The sequence below is a fragment of the Anser cygnoides genome, chromosome 7 (assembly GCF_040182565.1).
Source record: "Anser cygnoides isolate HZ-2024a breed goose chromosome 7, Taihu_goose_T2T_genome, whole genome shotgun sequence".
NCBI lineage: Eukaryota > Metazoa > Chordata > Aves > Anseriformes > Anatidae > Anser > Anser cygnoides.
In genome coordinates, this window is record NC_089879.1 from 26,076,275 (window position 1) to 26,090,701 (window position 14,427).

The following is a 14,427-nucleotide window of genomic DNA, read 5'->3' on the forward strand; positions in this document are numbered from 1 at the left end:
GATGATGTATTTAATACATCTGATGTACTAGTGACTCATCTAATGTCTTTAGAAACAGGGGTGTGGTTATGGCTTCACTGACTACGGTCTTGACAAACAGTGTCAGTATATGAGATTTTGGTCTCAAATTCGGTTGACTTTTGTTAGTGATATCTGAAAGCAAGTTTTGCTATGATGGACGGCAGGTATATTCCCTGGATAAGTCTAATTTCTGTTTCTGTTAACCTCTGGAAAGTTTTATAGAGGAGTGATAGTCTTGAAGGTGTTCACCTTAATACAGAGGTCTGCTGCATTTTTCTTTGAGGTTCAATTCAATGATGTACTTTTCAAGGCCTGCTTCCATACACATCTTGACTGACCTTCTGGAACTCTACTAAACTCTTTGTCTCTTCTGGTCAGGCCCCAAGTTAAGGTTCTCCATTCTGGTGATGTGAATCAGGATTTCCTGCAGTGATTTGGCTTGCATCTCCTTATAACAGCATCTGCAGTTGTGTTGTTTTTTGTTTCTTTGTTCAACCAAACACTGTAAAGTAGCCTTCTGTTTATTAAAGAGATACAAAAAAATGTATCTCTGTCTTTCCTCTTGGGTATCTAACAATGTTTTTTGACATGCCATTGAAATTTTGCTATGTAAGCTGGCCAGAACTCTGGAGAAAATAAACATTTCAAAGCTACTTACTAATAAACTGCGAAGGGAGAGAACTTGAGAGTAAAAGTAATAGCAATACATTATTTTACCTACACAGTGCAGTTCTTTTGAGCTACAAATACTATTTTATCTTCTGAATCTATGATAGTTACGGAATACAATTGGTCCTTTATAGTGTTGCTTTGATTTTCCATGATCTCCTGTTGAACTACATTTTGTTTTTTATAGCAATTAGGTTTTATTAAATACATTCCTTTGGAGATGGCTGACTTGCCTGGAACTATCCCTAAGCATGCATTTACTGTTGAACACAGTAATGTTGATATGTTTTTGTTTCTTATTTGTTTGCTTGAGCACACATAGGCTATTTGCTCAACTTCAGGAGGTTTGGAGAAGTTTGTGTTTAGCTGTTTCAGTACTTCACACTAATCTTATACAAGCCCTCACTGGAGAAAGCAATTTGTACCAAATATTTAGCATGTAAAAATAGTTGCAAAAAGTAACCAATGAACAAAAAAGCAAATGCTATTCTTCTTTATATATTCCCTTACTATTTTATAATTGTATGAAGATTGGGATCAATATTTCCTATTGATAATGGCAATTGGTTTAAAGCTTTCTGTGTCTGGTTAAGTAATGGCAGGCTTTATTTGGAAACAGTCAAGCTAAAGCAGGCCTCTGCAAAGAGTTTAAAACTTCTGACTGGTATATCCCACATAACTCAGATTGTACGTCATGTGGAACAAGGTAGATAAGGCTGCAATTTGCTAGGTCCTGCTTTTTTGCCACCTAACCTTACCCATAAAAGTGGCCTAGAAGAAAGCTGGAGAGGGACTCTGTCAGGGAGTGTAGCCATGGAACCAGGAATAATGGCTTTGAACAAATGGAGGGGAGATTTAGATGAGATGTGACGTGAGGAAGAAATTCTTCACTCGGAGCACAAAGTGCGTGTGGGAATTAGGTCTGAAGAAGCACCTTGCTTCTGTTCTTTTCCATAAAGAATAGAATGAAATTGCCTAAAAACCAGTGTTAAAAATAAACCCAGGGCACAGGATGGGAGGTGCAGGGCAGTCCCTGTGGCCGAGGGGCAGCCTTTCTCTCTGGCAAGCCAAGTGGCCCAGGGAAGCTAGTCCCAGAAAAGGGGCCCTCAGCCACCCCAACCCTCCTCCTTGTCCATGTGAGGGCATATTCCAGGCCACTCCCAACACAGCCACCTTTGGCCACGCGTGGGCCACTCCATCGCAGAGGCTTGCTGAGGTCACAGTGGCCACCACTGCCCCGCCTTTGCTGAGGGCCCTATAAACAGGCCCCCTGCAGCTGGCCCAGCATTCGCTGAGCATCTAGGCCCTCTGACTGCCAGCTTGTGCGGCAGGAAGAAGACTAGAAGAGCAAGGCGAGCAGCAGGCCTCCTTGGTGTGCGAGGACGGCGATGCCGTCCTGTGAAGCACCAAGAAGGAATGCACCTGAACAGAAGGAGATGTGTCGTGGGCGGAGGGATAGCGCCGGTGGCACAAGAGACACCAGTGCCCAAGGGACCTCTGGCACCCAGCCCACAGGCACATACAGGCGGTACCATTGGCACCGCAACGATGCGGGGAACAGGCCGGCCCCTCACACACCCAGCGACAGGGGGCCTGGGCCTTACCATAGGAGCAACGGTGACGTGGGGCAAAGGCAGGAGCATCGGGCAGACAGCCGCGGGGAGCAGAGGCATGCCCATAGTCCGGAGCACAGTGCGGGACCCAGTAACGGCCATAAACCAGACGGCACTGTCAGACCCATGCATGAAAATCAAGCCGACAGTGGCATGGGACTGAGACGTGGGACTGGATGACCCCCTGGTTCAGCACCCTGACCAGAAAATGTCCCGGACAGAAGGCATCCCCTCTGGGCAGTCCCGGGCAAGGACTGGCTTAGCCTTCTGCCCAACACCATGGAGCCCGTGGAGCTGGATCCACCAGATGTGGAGGAACGGATGGAAGTGGATCCACCTCGGCCAGAACAGGCCTGGGACTACTGCGGCATGTCTTTGTGCTCTGCCATCTGAGAGCACCACCAGCATCGCAGGAGTGCCTGGCGAGCCCCCTACTCGTTGCTCAGGCTCCATCGCAAGCATTAGCTTGGAGCCACCAAACACCACGGACATCCCGCAGGCTTGCCTACAAGATGTCCCGGCAATAAACAGCTCTTGCCGATTCTCAGGGGTTGTGTGGGAGCTTCTTTTTGGGGGGGAATGGGCTAAAGTTGTGCCAGGGGAGGTTTGAGTTGGATATTAGGAAGAACTTCTTTACTGAAAGGGTTGTTGGGCATTGGAATGGGCTGCCCAGGGAAGTGGTGGAGTCACCATCCCTGGAGGTCTTGAAAAGACGTTTAGATGTAGAGCTTAGTGATATGGTTTAGTGGGGGACTTGTTAGTGTTAGATCAGAGGTTGGATTAGGTGATCTTGGAGGTCTCTGCCAACCTAGGTGATTCTGTGGTTCATTAAACGAGTCACCAGGCAGGCCTGTGTAGGCTGTTGATAGCCTGCATCACACAGGAATCCAGTAGTCTGGTAACTGCAAGGATTTCCTGGTGATCTGGTTTGGTGCAGGTTTGTTACAGTGCACTCATGTCCATATTTTTATTCTAAAATAATGTATTAATACCAACTATAAGTATTCAGAAAAAAATCTTGCCATTGGATTTCGTGTATACAGCATTTCAAGAAATTGCCTTCTGACTTATAGTATGTTGTAAATTAATTGTAAAATAATTGACACCTGTAAGTTCAGCCATGAACACTTCTAACACTAAACATCAGGCTATAATTAGTGTCCCAATTCTGATGCTTAATTAATTTGAATACAAAACAGTGATGCAATTTATATGGAGAAACACTATCTTAGGAATGTATGTTAAAGTCCAGTGTCATACTTGCATTTACATTAAGGTGCGATTCTATTATAGTTTTCAAGCAGTTGTACAGGCGTAACTGAAATGTTTGGTATTTATTGCCATGCTTACTGACTATATATGGTCAGAGACACAACAGTTGTTGCCTCCGTTGTTTCCATCTATTGCAGTGTCAGTGTTACATGGGTTTAGCTGTTATCGTGTCTCAAGTGTGTTCCTAGATAAGCCTTACATCACACACAGTGAATTGAAAGCATGTTACTTGAGTAAAAATACCAGTGAGTTATATTTTGAGCTTTCAGTTACCTTCCAAGAGAAAATGGTGTGGAGTGGGGATGGGGCACACCTTTCAAATGTCCATATTTAGTTTCTTTTGACAGCAAAAAGGGAAGCAACATAATGGCAGAGAATAAACTACCATTCACAGATTTAGGAAAAATACAAAGAAAAAATGGGGAGGGCACTGTAAGGGTATTTATTAAAGAAAGGGAGTAGTGCAGACTTCTATTATACTGTATTCTTATCCCCCCCCCCCCCCCAAAAAAAAAAAAAAAAGAAAAGGTTAATGGGTTTTGCTTTCTCATCCTACATTAAGAGGTACATGTATGCCTTGCATCTTGGGGACTTTGATTCTTGGAGGCAGAAATTAGAAAAGTGGCTTCAAAATCATCTGTGGTGTACACTTGTTCAGTGTACCCTAGCAGAAAAGCTTCTGACAGCTCCATCACTGGGCTCAGATGTCCCTGAGTATGAAAAGGGAAATGAAGAGGTTGGTGTAAGGCATGTGGGGGGTGTATGTGGTGGCTTTGATTACACATTAGGAAGATCAGTATGAAATGCGGAAGTAGAACTTCCTAATATACAGCAGTAAAATAGTTGCAATACAACAGAATATAATGGGGTGAGAGCCTCTGGCAGGAGAAAAATGTCTTGTAATGTCTACTGTAAGATATTGCGACAAGGTGATTTATCATGGTATTGAATATTTAGAATATGCAGGAGGTATCCATCTGCTTAGCTTTGACACCGATGGTGCTAGTTTCAGCTGCCTGGCTGTAGCAGATAAAGATGATATCTGGGGGAGCAGAACAGGTGATCATACTGGCCATGAGTATTTTTTCATCTTTTCTTTTTAGAAGGTGTGGGTTTTATGTTCTGATGTGATACTGATTCCTAGCCTTCTGTGGTTTCTGCAGGCATAAGCAGAATGCTAGTGTAAATCAAGGTTTGTAAGTTTTCAGTTGTTAGTATAAACCACTGATTTTTCTTTTGTTTGAGACTAGAACTCCTAAATGACAAATAGCTTTTGAAGTACTTATAGAGGAATTGCTACTGAAAGACCTGCTACTACAAGATATGCAGACAGTAGCAGTCATACAGGTATTTGTTCATCTGAGCTTAATAGCCAGGAGACTGATCCCTGTTTTAGATGTAGCTGGCAGTAGTTCATATCTTTATGGTCCCCAAACACATGGTAATTACAGTTACATAAACAAAACCATCCTTCAATAGTGTTTAAAAAAAAGCCACAGAAAACCACACTTGCTGCAAATCTACCTGTTGGAAAACTGAGCATGGAAGAACACGTTTTGATGCTTAATGTGTTGCCTATCCCAGGGAATATCAGATTTGAAATCCTCTCCTTCTACTGGCTCCTGTACCTGCTTCCCTTCTTCCTTTAGTTCATGGGTTCCCTGTGACAGCTGTGTTTACGGGGGACTGTAAATCCACCAGCCTTAAGGGTGGGCTTCATAGGAGAGGGTGACGGGACTTTATTGGCAGCAATACCTCCTTGTGGGAGGACACAAGAATGACGTCAAATTCACTGCATTCCATGTGAATTTCACACTGCTGCAAGCCAAAGGAGAAAGCTAGATATAAAAACAGAAGAATGTGATGTTTAGGGTTAAATAGAAGAAAGAAAATAAATTCAAAGAAGTAAAACAAGAAAGCATTATTTTGATGGTTTTGTCTAAAACAAGGAAGAGCATTTAGCTGTTGCCTGAGTGTCATCTGGAGCACTGTCTCCGAGGAGTGCTCACCAACTGCAGGAAGTGGCGTTACTGCAAGTCTCTGTACAGACAGCCTGCCCTTGACTAGCAGCCCAGCAGATGTGTGTACCTTAGTCAGCAGTTTGCTAGCAGGAGCACTTATTTTTAAAGGTATTTTCAAGTAAAAAAATTTTTTTTTTTTTAAGTGCTAGAGAAAGTTCATGGGTGTACTTAAAAAACAAAACAAACAAAACTTGTGGCTGAGCTGTATTTTCACCTTTCCCTGTGCCTGAGCATAGACTTATTTTTTTTTTGGTTTTGGTATGCACATGCACAAATAGTGTTTGACAGCAGCAGTCAGTAGCTGATCAGCTTATGGTAGTAACAGTGTTTACTTTGGGAATCATCTATCTGTGTGTGCTTCGCTGTGCCTTGGAGGTATCTGATTTCCATTAATTATGTAGTTAAGATGTATCCTGACTTCAGTCCTCTCAATTTCTTTTTCCTTTAATGTCTGAAATAGCTGAAATCCTATGAATACTTCATCTTTTTGCTTCCCTATTTATGCTACTAAATTAGCACTCTGTCATTTGTGTTTCATTGTTTGTGACAAATATAATTAGGGAAGAAATCTACTTGATGGGATTTACAATAAAATGGATTAAATTGCATCGAACTGTCATGCTGTCTACAGCATTTTAAGAAATTTTTAACGTCTTGGTGTTGGAGCTGTCATTTCCTGCTGCTTGTATATTCATAGTTGCTCTCTTCCTAGACTGCATTGGAGCTATATTTTGGGTTTGTGGTCCCTTCGGCATCTTATACTTGTTCATCTGGTTGTCCCAGCTTATGTCCAGCTCGTTCTACGGGGTTTATGTTTCAGATCCTTCTGATTTTGCTCACTCATTTGTCAATGGTGAATTAGATCCAGCCTGAATAAAGAATAAAGTTCCATGTGATTGACACCACTCAATTTCAACCTTGGCTGGAGTAATTCTGTATTGCAGATGTCCATGTAGTCTAACTCTTGACTCACGCCTGTGTAGTACAAGAAGAAGAAAATTGTAGAAATGGATGTGAAATGAGTTGTAAGCATGGCTTTAAGCCATGTGCTTTAGGAGTCCTGTGGCGCTAAAATGTTGTGTGGTAATGCTCTCTAGGATACCTTTTCTTACAAATTAATAGTAAAAAAAATCAGGTAAATTTGCATGTCTTGCAAACAGAATTACTATTTCAAACATAATGGATGTGTTAGGTGTTTCAGTCCCAGCTCTTACCCTTTTCTTCCTGAAACAAAGTAGTGTCTTAGGGACTTCTTCAGCACACAAAGAACAATGAGATGCTTACAAGCAAAGGAAAAAAAAGAGAAGCAGGAAAACAAATAAACCTGTTGCAGTGCTGAGAACCACATTTCCCAAATTTGAGACCTTTGGCACACTCATGACAACAACATCCAAAATGTGTTTGGGTTTTCTTCTCAATGCATTTGAAGTGTTGCGGCTAGGAGCCTGATCCATAGAAACAAACCAACTAAGTTGGGAGCTGCCTAAGGCAGTTGACACAAATATGTCTGAGTAGGAGGGTATGTATTAAATATTCACCTGTTTGTGCTGCGTTGTGGCTTCTCGCTTCATTTGGCATGCTCTGCAATCACTGGAGTATTCAGTAAGAGCTGGATGTCAATGATGAGAAGGTGGTCTGGATTTTTCAAAGCTTAATGAAAAGCTTGGCTATTGGGACAACAGAAGATAGGGTTTGTAGTGTGAGTAGAGTTAATTTAAGATCAATATTTTTATTGCAACTTACTAGCAATTATTTAATTTTGGACATATATGTAATTGAATTAAATGATCGGTTTAATGTACAAGACAGGAGGGGGATAATTTGGACGTTTATGTGCTATCCCAAGACCTTTGAATGGTTTGTGTGGGGTTTTATTTTCTTCAAAGACTGAATGCTGACAGGAACATGATGTGCATTTAAATCTGGTTTGGGAAACTTCATGTTGTAGAGCTGTATGTTATTATCTACTTGGCATAGTTGCTAGCCTCATTGCTTAGATTTAATGTATTTTATGTTGGTGTCAGATGTTTGGGTATATGAGATTTTCGTTCTGTTAACTTTTATTTATAATGAGAAAGGTAGTATTTGACTCCCTTCTATGACCCAGAATTATTTAACAGTAAGGACAGCAAAGTATATAATGGTATAAAAAGCAGGGACTAGAGCAGTTTAACATAGAGCCCCTGGCCTTGGTGTGTACAGTTAAGTTTAATGGTGATTTCCAAAGGAGTTATTTCAGAATTAAATGATTCAGAAGAACAGAAACGGAACATCATTCAGAATGAAGCATATTCTGCGTGATTTACAGTAATTGACCTTCATTCCAAGGCATGAGGGCAAGAAAAGTATACCAGATTTTTGGTAACAGTTGTGAGTTGCCAGATAACTTGCTGAGTTTTGACTATTTTTTCCAGAGTTTTGCAATATAGTCTAAGTGAGTATGTCTTTATTTTGCAGGTCAAGCCTTGAAGGTATCAGCAGAGGCATTTACCAGTGATCCCTGCTATCTTCCTAAGAGGCAGGCTGTTGTCCAAGCAGCACGATGTCTTCTTACAGCTGTCACACGGCTTCTTATTCTGGCAGATATGGTTGATGTGGCATACTTACTGGAACATCTGGCTGTGGTGAGTAGAATTTGACTTAACTAACTGGGTCATCTTTTATTTTCCTGGCTCTCTGTACACAAATGTTAGTCCCATTCTTCTTTTCCCTTATAAAACTAACCCATGTTTGTTACTGTTACTTAATTAGGCGAAATAACCACAACTCTGTTCACAATTCAACATCAGAATACTTTCCTGTCTACTTAAATGTGAGTTCCTTTAATGTCAACCATAGAGTTCCATTAGTGTTCCATGTGACTTCAACATTACCAGATCATGCCTCTGACTCCCAAAATGCCACTGAGTTTCTTCTCTGGCTGCTTACTGCACTCTGTCTGGTGTGTGTATTCTCTGGGAAGAGCAAGGAAATACTCTACTCTTGCTCCCTTTTTTTTTTTTTTTCCCTAGCATCTTCAGTAATGAGTGATAGACTGCTTAAAAAAAATCAAAGTTCAATTGTTTTCATAATGCTTCAAAATGGAGGTGGTTAGTCAGCACCACCGCTTTGAACAGTACCTCACTGCCACTAGAGGATGCAGTGACTTAATTCTAGTTGTTTGAGGATGGGGGATCAAAATTTAGCTCCCAATCAGGGTAGGAAGAAGTGTTGCTTCATCCTACAGTATTTAATAATAAAGCAATATTTTGTGGGTTTCAGTGTTTCATTTGAAACATCCAGCTTGGACAGTTGTTAGAGGTGCAGCACAGGCTAAATGAGTACTGTCTTGCAGAAAAGTTTATATTGCTATATACGTATGAAATTCTCCGGCTATAAGACAGTGCCCTGTCTTTGGTACTGCTTGTGGAAAAAAATTTTAAATGATATTTTTCATTGGTTGCCATTCCATTTTTATGTATGTGTTTTCATAATGCTAGATGCACCCTTCTAAAATGCTTTGAGAACGTTTTATGTAAGAGAACTAAACTTGAGTTGTCTTCTTTACTGGAGTTTCAGTATTTCTAAACAACCCTATAATTCACGTCTTGATTTTCATTTGAAAATGAAAGCCAACTATAACTGGAAAGCAAAAGAATGCAAAGAATCATTCAGAAAAACTCCAACATTGTAAGGAGTACAATTAAGTTATCTTTCTCTTCCATACTTTAATTTAGTTCTTTTAATAGGAGTAAGAACTGAATTCCTTACCTAAGTCTTAGAATAAATTAGTGTGGCATAACACTCCAAAATGCCTGTGTAAAAGGACCCACCCTAGTCCTGGGAAGATGGTACATTTCCATGCTTATTTGGTCTCTGCTCTGGTTGTTGAACATACCAACAGTGGTATTAGTTGTAATGGTTTCTTTTTATGTTAACATCTAATTAGGAAATGGACTTAGAAGATTTACAAGTAGGTTTAGATTAGATTTGAAGATTTAGAAGACTTAGAAGACTTAGAGGTAACTTCAATATATGCTACTGAACCACCTTCAAATGGTAAGAGCTTTTAAATGCCAACCAACTGAGCCAGATATAAATAAAACTAAAGTACTTAATGATTCTTAATTTTGCTCTTTTCAGAGTCCTTAACCTCAATAATTGTACGTTAGAACTCCCTTAGGAATTCCTTTTTTCTTCAGTGTAGGCTTGCTCCAGTAAAAAGGCATTATATTCAGTGGCTGTAGCATAGAAAATACTTTGTATTTGCTGTATCATGTCTGATGTTCTCAGTGCCTACAGGTTCATATGACTTGAAAATCAGCTTTCTTTAAAAAAAATGTCATTAGCAGTTTCCCTTTGAATTTCTTATAAGGTTTTAATGCTTAATGCTCAGACCATTTTATCCTTCTCTTTACAAAGACAATAATGTTACAGCTGTTATTAATCCTTTGAGAAGAGATGAGAATTTTAATTGCTTTTTTATTTCCATGTCTCTGAGCTCTGTAATTGTCATAAAATCAAGATGTTTAAAGGACCAAGCCAAAATTAACTTAAAAAATGGGGAAAATAAAAAATAATTGAATTAGAATAATGAAATGAAAACTCTAACCAGGGAATTTTTTTGTTTGCATATATAAAATGAAAGAAGGTAATCCAGCATTATCAAAGATGTCTGTAGAATATTAATTAAATCTCATTCAATATGAAATATTTAATAGGGCATTATTTATGTATGTTATTTTTTAAACCCATTTATCAAAGTGCTGAAAGTTTTTAGTCTTGCTCATTCAGTAAATCTGGTTAATTACAGCACTGTCATTCAAAACATTTAAAAACTTGCTTACTTCTACTGACAGAGTATAGTCTGGGTTTTCAAACTTCAATTTCCTGTGTAATCTTAGAACAAGAATAGCAAGGAAACAATGACAATATGACTAGCTGCTATATAAAGGCTCTTCTAGTGTTATCTGTCACATCTGCCATTCTAAGTGTGCCTAAGAAAAAAGATGAACCTCAGCTACTTCCAGTTGGTAGCCTCTAAAACTATTGTGCTATCACAGAATGGTTGGGGCTGGCAGGGATCTCTGGGTCCATCTGGGCCAACCCGTGCTCAAGCAGGGCCACCCACAGCAGGTTGATCAGGGCCGTGTCGAGGTGGCTTTTGACTATCTCTAACGAGGGAACCTCCACAACCACTCTGGGCAGCCTGTGCCAGTGCTCAGTCACCTCCACAGCACAGAAGTGCTTCTGGTATTCAGAAGGAACCTCTTGTGTGCCCATTGCCTCTTGTCCTGGCACTGGGCACCGCTGAAAAGAGCCTGACTCTGTCCTTGTTGCACCCTTTCTTCAGGTATTACAGACATTGAAGAGATCCCCCCCGGAGCCTTTTCATTTCTTGACTGAAGTCTCGTCTCTCACAGCCTTTCCTCATAGGAGAGGTGCTCCAGTCCCATAGTCATCTTTGTGGCCATATGTTGGACTCTTTCCAGTGTGTCCATGTCTCTCAAACACGTTGCTCAGACTTGGGACCATTTTTTACTTTTATGTAATAAAATCTTACTATTAAGCAGAATATAATAATGAAAAACCTATTTTTTGTCAGAAAAATATTGAAATGCTGCTTTCGAAGTAGAAACTTAGTCAGTTTAGTTGGAAGAATTTGATAAACCTGTCAAGAATTTTACTCCAAATGAAAAAATGTCCCAAAGCATACCATTGTGTACATGAGAATCTTTTATGAAATTTCACTTGTAAGGTACTAATAATTTTGGTTCTTTATTTAATTTTCTGGAATCTCAGCAAAGAGGATATAAAATAAAGCATGTCAGAGCCAGCACAAAGCTTCAGTGACCGATTGTATTTGAGCATAGCACGTTTAAAGCCATTTGTGGAATTTGCAGCCTAATAAGAGTATGATGGTGCAGTACAGATGCTTATTTTAATTAAAGTTGACTGAGAAAATGAAGTGCATCACAGTGATGAGAATAGTTGGTTTCTTTAAACAACTTTTGCCTGTTTAAATAGTTGTCCACATCGGATTTCCCTTACTTAGGTTGGAGTTGAAAGTCTAATCAAAACTGAGTTGTGAAAAATGTAGTCAGACAAAGGGCCATTTCACAGATCTCACTCTTGGATTCAGAGCTGCATTACCAGCCCCATTCATTATGGTTAGTGATGCTCAATATTTAATTAAGTGAATTAACAGACTAATGGAACTGCTTGAATTTATCGATCAAGGGAGAACAGCAAGACAGTAACAAGTTCTGAGCGTTTCATTCAAAGTGCATTGGCAGTCTGTCTTTCTTGTATCTGTTTCATTTCATGCTGAGCCAGCATGTTTTGTTTACCTCTTTCCCCTTCTTGTCATGCTTGTAGATGAACTTAAGTTTAAGTCTTCATACTTCTCACAAACACCTCAGACAGTGCAATCTTTGTAAAATGTTTGCTTATAGTTATTTAAAACTATTGTCAGGAAAAGAAGGGCTACAGATGAGAAGCAACTTGTGAACTTGGGCACTGGGGGTATGGTGCTGCCTGTTCCTCCCTTCCCTGCAGGGTATCCATCAGCATTAAAAATGTTTTGAGCAGAAGAGAAACATTATGGTGGCATAAAAGAAGAGAGGTTTAGGCTTACCCATTCCTCTGGTTAAGGTGTTTGGCCTGACTTGCATAACTTGCGTAAGCTTGCATAAGCTTTATACAAACTGTTGGTGCAACCCAGGTATAAGGGGAGGGGGAGTGAAAGAAACAAGGCTTACTTTGAATGGATAGGGCTTGCTTTAAATAAGGTAGAACTTTTCTGGTTTGGTTTAACATAAATGTTATGGAAGATACTATTTATTGTTTTTTTTTTTTTTATCAAAATAATTGTAAAGCTGTGCAATGATTTCCAAATGAAGAAAGCTTAAGAACAGAACTTAGGGATAACTATGATGCAAACGTTGTTTATACAATAGGTCAATGTGGAATGCATACAAGTTTCTACAAGTGTGAGAAATCAGTGTTATGTCTGGTGATGAAGAGGTTTGAAAAGTATTTTGAGAAAGTTGCAAGGTGGGATATTAGTAGCTGACTGCTTTTACTTATTTATTTGGACTATGTAGCTGTCTGCATGCTCTAGTCAGGGACCTAGGACTCCATTGTGGTAGCCTGTCTTTGAGCTGATGATGAAAAAAGAGCATTTCTGAATTTTCTTCTGAGTAGTTATAATTGTTCTGTTGCTACAGCAACACTTACATTGAAGTGCGGTGCTTTATAAGAGAGTAATATGGGAGGGACACTGTGAAATTTCCTTCTGTGAGTGTTAATCTTGGAGGGCAAATTCTGGATTAGTAAAAACGAACTTGGAAGGTCAGTTTCTCTTGGCAAATTATTTATTGGTAGTAAAGTAATGAAGTCAATAAAATGTAGAATAGCTTGTCTGATCAACAATTATTTGTATCTCAAGCATGCACAGATCATTCTGATCCAGAGAAATTTATTTTATAACTTCCTTGGAGGCAGATAAAAGGAAATGCATGCAAAACAAACAGTATCTGCTTTATCATCAAAATGCATGTCTTCAGACCCTCTTAAAATGAGACCAAAATTATGACATTTCATGAATGAAAGAGGCGGTGTGACACTCTCCATAAACATCTACAAATAGGCACCTTGCCCATTCCATTACAGCAAAATATTGAGAACTATCTTTCATAAATGTCTGCATTTAGTAATTGGAATTTTGGAGGTTTTTGAATATTTTTCTAACCATATTTCCTGGTGATATCAAATAGCCTATTTAGTGTTATTTAGTCTTCTAAAGTAGCAGTATATATTGAAACAGGAAGGCTTTTTTAATGAACTGCTTCCTTGTGTCAGAATGGAAACTGAATTTGCTTTTCTTCCTTAATTCATCAATATTAAAAGAGATTTTACAGATGAACAAAACAGTTCAGTGCTATTTTGCTGCCCTGCACTACAAAAGATTGAAATTTTGAATGGCAAATTCTGTTTAACTTCTGTGAGCCATTCCTCCTCTTTATATTGAATAATGAACTGGCTTTTGCAGCACTGGCCCTAAATGTGAGCGAGGCCCATAATGAGAATAATGGGAAGTGATAGTCCCCCTGTACTTGGCTCTGGTGAGGCCGCACCTCGAGTACTGTGTTCAGTTTTGGGCCCCTCGCTACAAGAAGGACATGGAGGTGCTCGAGAGAGTCCAGAGAAGGGCAATGAAGCTGGTGAGGGGCCTGGAGAACAAGTCTTACGAGGAGCGGCTGAGGGAGCTGGGGTTGTTTAGCCTGGAGAAGAGGAGGCTCAGGGGAGACCTTATTGCTCTCTATAGGTACCTTAAAGGAGGCTGTAGAGAGGTGGGGGTTGGTCTGTTCTCCCACGTGCCTGGTGACAGGATGAGGGGGAATGGGCTGAAGTTGTGCCAGGGGAGGTTTAGTCTGGATATTAAGAAGAACTTCTTTACTGAAAGGGTTGTTAGGCATTGGAATGGGCTGCCCAGGGAAGTGGTGGAGTCACCATCCCTGGAGGTCTTTAAAAGACGTTTAGATGTAGAGCTTAGTGATATGGTTTAGTGGAGGACTTGTTAGTGTTAGGTCAGAGGTTGGACTGGGTGATCTTGGAGGTCTCTTCCAACCAAGATGATTCTGTGAAGTAAAGGAAGCACAGCAGGCCATGTCAGCCTCATGGCTTAGCTGGACGCCCATGCAGGTGACACTGCAGGTATGTGGTTTGTCAAATAGCATCACTGGCAAATTGAAGCATTATCTGCTGCCTCCCACACCTCTTTCTGTTTGTGGGCATTACTTGGTTATTACCAGAAATAAGATTTTGTACTTCATACTTAATGTTTCCTT

At 40.1% G+C, this 14,427-nt stretch overlaps 1 protein-coding gene across 20 annotated transcripts in view; it reads left to right on the forward strand.

The window, feature by feature from the left end:
• The window catches only part of CTNNA3 (catenin alpha 3), a 488,378-nt gene that overhangs the window by 23,430 nt on the left and 450,521 nt on the right, over nt 1-14,427 (forward strand). For all 20 annotated transcript variants that reach the window (XR_010833028.1, XR_010833027.1, XR_010833026.1 and 17 more), the window contains exon 4: nt 8,054-8,220. Coding sequence is in view for 15 of the 20 variants with exons in the window: in XM_013173300.3 (XP_013028754.1) it covers nt 8,054-8,220 (167 nt within the window). In the remaining 5 variants the exon portion in view is untranslated. The remainder of the gene's footprint in view (nt 1-8,053; nt 8,221-14,427) is intronic.